Raw genomic sequence first — 4,824 nt, 5'->3', positions numbered from 1 at the left:
ATTACAGACACTCTGATTTGAATATAAGATCCAATAAAATACAAAGTCCTATGACTAAAAATTACAATGAAATCTCTTGTAAACTCCTTTGCGGTATCAATCTCCATTCGAAGAAATACTCCAAAGACTTTGGTAAAGAGGTTGTAATTAGACTGGAGGAACGATGTTGTCACTTTTTCACCCGCACGAACATTATCAATAATGATTTTGAAAGCGCATTGAGTCGCTCAATAATAGAAGTGTAGGTCGTCGAATCACTATATTTTCATCATGGTCTCGATTAAAATTTTCATCTCTACAAAAAATCAAACCAACAAAAAAAGTTTGACACAACAATATAAACTCATCAGATTCGAATAGTCGAATCTGCGAGGACAGAAAATTCTCTAATCTCATGGCATTGCGAAAAAAACGAGAAAAAAATTATATTCTATAAAACTATGATGATCACTACATGTCGATGAAGAACATAGAGATCTTGAGATTTGAGGTCCCCGACCTCTCAGCGCTGGCAGCTGAAAGCGAGGGGACAAAAGTTCTTAGATGACGACGACGACGTACGAGAAACCCCCTTGAGGACCAGGTTGGACGGTTTCACTTTCAACCCAAGTTTGTGCGAGCCTTCGTGGCCCAAGACTGGGCAGCATCTGGTACGGTATGGGCCGCCGGCCCGATAGTTGCCGCTACTCTGCTTCTGGCATGCGCCGTCTCCCGCCGACGCTCGCCGTCCACCTGCCGCCATGCCCCACGCGCACGGCTACTCCACTCGCCACCGCCGCCGGCTTCAACGTCGCGACGGTGCTCGACCTCATCGAGCGCGCCATCTCCGTGGGCGACGTCCGCCGCCTAGGCCGTGCCGCGCACGCGCTCCTCGTAAAGACGGCGCTCAACCATCACACCCTCCTCTCCAACCGCCTCATCGAGCTCTACGCCACGCTAAACTCCCCGGCGGCCTCCCGCGCAGCCTTCGAAGAACTCCCGTACAGGAATGCCCATTCCTACAACAACCTCCTGGCCGCGCTTTCACGCGGCCCCGCCACCCTCCCCGACGCCCTCCACCTGCTCGACGCGATGCCTGCCCCCTCTCGCAACGTAGTATCCTACAACACCGTCATCTCGGCCCTCGCGCGGCACGGCCGGCAGGGGGAAGCGCTCCGCGTGTTTGCCCGGTTGGCCAGGGACAGGTGCCTGGGGCCGGAGGTGGCCGTCGACCGTTTTGCAGTGGTCAGCGTGGCGAGCGCGTGCGCTGGGATGGGAGCCGTGAGGCCACTCCGAGAGATGCACGGCGCCGTAGTGGTGTCGGGGGTGGAGGTGACGGTCATTATGGCCAATGCAATGGTGGATGCGTACAGCAAGGCCGGGAGGATGGAGGACGCCAGGACGTTGTTCAACCAGATGAGCATCCGGGACACGGTCTCTTGGACATCGATGATTGCAGGGTACTGCCGTGCGAAGAGGCTCGATGAGGCAGTCCGGGTATTTCACATGATGCCGGAGCAGGACACAATTGCATGGACGGCACTCATCTCTGGGCACGAGCAGAATGATGAGGAGGATGCTGCTCTGGAACTTTTTCGACAGATGCTGGTTCAGGGGATGGCACCAACACCGTTTGCTTTGGTGTCGTCTCTTGGTGCATGCGCCAAGCTCGGGCTTGTTATTCGAGGGAAGGAAGTGCATGGTTTCATCTTGCGCCGCTGCATCGGTTCAGACCCTTTCAACATTTTCATCCACAATGCCCTCATTGACATGTACTCCAAGTGCGGTGACATGGCGACTGCCATGTTAGTGTTTGCAGGGATGCCTGAAAGGGACTTCATCTCCTGGAACTCCATGGTGACAGGGTTCTCGCACAATGGCCAGGGGAAGCAGTCGCTTGCCGTGTTCAAAAGGATGCTTGAAGCTGAAGTGCAGCCAACCTATGTTACTTTTCTTGCTGTCCTAACGGCTTGCAGTCATGCCGGTCTAGTCTCTGATGGCCGTCAGATTCTTGAATCAATGAAGTACCATGGTGTTGAACCAAGGGCTGAACACTATGCCTCCTTCATAGATGCTCTTGGTCGGAACCATCAACTGGAAGAAGCAAGCGAGTTCATCAAAGATTTGTCATCCAGGATTGGTCCAGGTACAACTGGGTCGTGGGGAGCGCTTCTTGGCGCATGCCGTGTTCACGGCAATATTGAGATTGCAGAGAAAGTGGCGGAGTCCCTTTTCCAGTTGGAGCCTGGAAACAGCGGTCGGTATGTCATGTTGTCAAACATTTATGCAGCGGCAGGTCAGTGGGATGATGCCCGCCGTATCAGGGGGATTATGAAGGAGAAGGGTCTGAGGAAGGACCAAGCTTGCAGTTGGATCGAGGTGCGGAATGCGAAGCACATGTTTGTTGCTGATGACACGTCTCACTGTGAGGCAAATGAGATATATGGGACGCTGGACAAACTTTTTGATCATATGCGTGTTGTAGTGGATCCTGTTGAAGACCAGCTTGCGCTGTGCTGAGAGTGTCATGCCTTCCCAAAGAATCATCAGAACAAGAATGCTACACGAAGCATGCCAGTAGATGTTCACTGTTTTGCCTTCAGCATCTTTGAAATGGCAGTGTTCCAGTTTCTGAGGCATGAGGCCGCAAAGGAACTTCAGAGCCTAATTTCTTTGCACAGTACTTGAGGCAGCAATCTCAGGAGAACCAGTATGATTTGATCCATTTAAATAGCCCTACCCACCGCTTCAGCATACTACTAAACACCACTAGCAACACATGGAGGTGTGTGTGTTATATGCCAGCAATCCGTATACAGTTCAGTATCTGCTAAGCTGTTGGATATCTGTTTGACTTATTTCTGCAGAAAAAGGGATATGTATTCATTGAAGTAGAAGTGAGCTAGGACTTCTGCCAACAATGGTTATATTTTCTCGTCACTTCTACTGATCCTGACTCGAATTATGATTATATAGTTTGGACAAGTCGGTGTTGCCTACATCGTGGGTCATTGTTCCTCTGTGCAAGTCAATTTTCCTGACAAACAGGTGAGTTACAGGATGTTTGAAACTACTTCTGCGAAGCCTTTTGCTCAGATAAATCAACTGAGAGCCAAAGGGCATTTCCCGTGTTATCCTAGGAAGTGTCATGTGAGATAAATGATGAGGTGGAGAGAGAAGCCAGAAAAAAGGCTTACCTTCTCTTAATTAAGAGATGATCTCTTAGCAACCATATCTCTAAGCACATATTAGGTATAGACTAGTTACTAGAGATATAATGAATAATCCATTATACATCGTATTTTTATGGCCTTCTCTAGACTACATGACAGGTTTAAAATAAAACTAACTTATCAACCATTATACATGCCCAAAATTATTCTCTGTTTGATGAATCTTGATCGCCAAGAAGGGTGAGGCTTGGCATTACTGACACATAGCAAACTAGAACACGTGTGAAATAATGGAAAAAAAAAAGCTTATTAACAACGAGTATATGCCATCAATAATTAAGTTTATACTGTCTCGTTTGATTTCCAAGACTATCTTCACCTTGTCATGGATGCATGCACCTACCTAACAAGACAACCTGAAGATAACCCCTATCTCAAAACTACTAGCAAATCTAGCCAACTATGATCTCTGTTTTCCTATGTGAATATATAAATATATACATACACACATGCATATTTTCTTATGCTTATTATCCAATATGCATTTTCTCCAGCAAGCTCCCAAAATCGCCAGTTAATTCTTCTGCTAATAGAATAAATCACCGCTTCCTTCAGGTATGCTGTGCAAGGCAGGCCGCCACCCTCTGCAGCAACCGATCTCCTCCTGGTGCTGATCTTCCGATCCTCTTCGCATGAGAGCCACCATGTCGTCCAGGGAGACGGCCTGGTCGTCCTTGCCCAGCATCCGCCTGAGCTCCTGCTTGCTGATGACCAGCTTCACCCTCATGACGGCTCCAGGGTCAGCGACAGCGGAAGGTGCCTTCACGTCGGAAGGGAACAAACGATGCAGCTGCCCCAAGTCGCCCACCCGGACGTCGAGGTGTTGCTTCTGCGCCCGGAGCGCGCCATCGGTGTCGGAGCCAGAGACCCGTGCGACGGCGCCCTTAGAGAGGGGTGGCGGGAGCGCCTTGAGGATCTCGCCATCGACGACGCTCATCACCTTGATCTCCTTTCTGTCTTGGATCACCAGGCAGTTCCCCATGGCCGACGATGAGCTGGGCTGCGAGCAGATTGGTGGTGAGCTACGAGGGAAGCACGCGCAATGGAAAGATCACAATTCGCAAGTGCTCCTGTGCCAGTGTGTCTGTCTGTGTAAGTGGGGGGTTGCACGGACCAGTGGAGTGCTCTATTTAAAGAAGTGATGGTAGAGAATGTCCAAATATTTAAGAGCTTATTTCACGAATGCCATTGCTCTACTCACTTTCATTTTTGTGACAAATTCTATTTCTGCCTTTTAGTAAAGCGGCCTTAGACTTTGGCCTACCTAAGTGAAGTGAAGTTGCCTCAATACAACAGCAAGCTACACAAGAGCCTCATGAAAGTGCGCTCGCTCTTGTAATGGCCAATTAGTTTTGCGCCTCACTTGTTTTCCTCCTTTTTTTACGGGGAAGGGTCACCATTTTTCTTAGTAAAAAAGCCCGTAAACTAAGAAAATTATCACAAAACCATAAGAGACTGAAGGTGATCGGTATTGCCCTACAAGAAGAAAGAGAATGAATAAGCTTAAAACAAATGATGCTGAAAAATTGCACACAAGCATCACAAAATTTACAGTGTTTCACAATATTACAATAATGATAATGTAGTAGTACTGTAATTTTTAGAAAATAAT

General features: G+C 48.5%; 2 protein-coding genes across 2 annotated transcripts; one reads left to right on the top strand and one right to left on the bottom strand.

Annotated features, from left to right (window-relative positions):
• Positions 1–620: 620 nt before the first annotated feature.
• On the top strand, positions 621–3,977 carry LOC125508434 (pentatricopeptide repeat-containing protein At2g13600-like). Its single transcript, XM_048673150.1, has 2 exons — positions 621–3,027; positions 3,768–3,977. Exon 1 carries the CDS (start codon positions 658–660, stop codon positions 2,497–2,499), a length of 1,842 nt encoding a protein of 613 aa, XP_048529107.1. The 5' UTR covers positions 621–657; the 3' UTR covers positions 2,500–3,027; positions 3,768–3,977.
• On the bottom strand, positions 3,477–4,376 carry LOC125508435. The gene has a single exon (XM_048673151.1). It carries the CDS (start codon positions 4,192–4,194, stop codon positions 3,739–3,741), a length of 456 nt encoding a protein of 151 aa, XP_048529108.1. The 5' UTR covers positions 4,195–4,376; the 3' UTR covers positions 3,477–3,738.
• Positions 4,377–4,824: the final 448 nt, after the last annotated feature.

The sequence above is a fragment of the Triticum urartu genome, chromosome 5, assembly GCF_003073215.2.
Source record: "Triticum urartu cultivar G1812 chromosome 5, Tu2.1, whole genome shotgun sequence".
NCBI lineage: Eukaryota > Viridiplantae > Streptophyta > Magnoliopsida > Poales > Poaceae > Triticum > Triticum urartu.
Note: the sequence above shows the minus strand (reverse complement) of the source record. Positions and strands in the feature narration are given on the sequence as shown.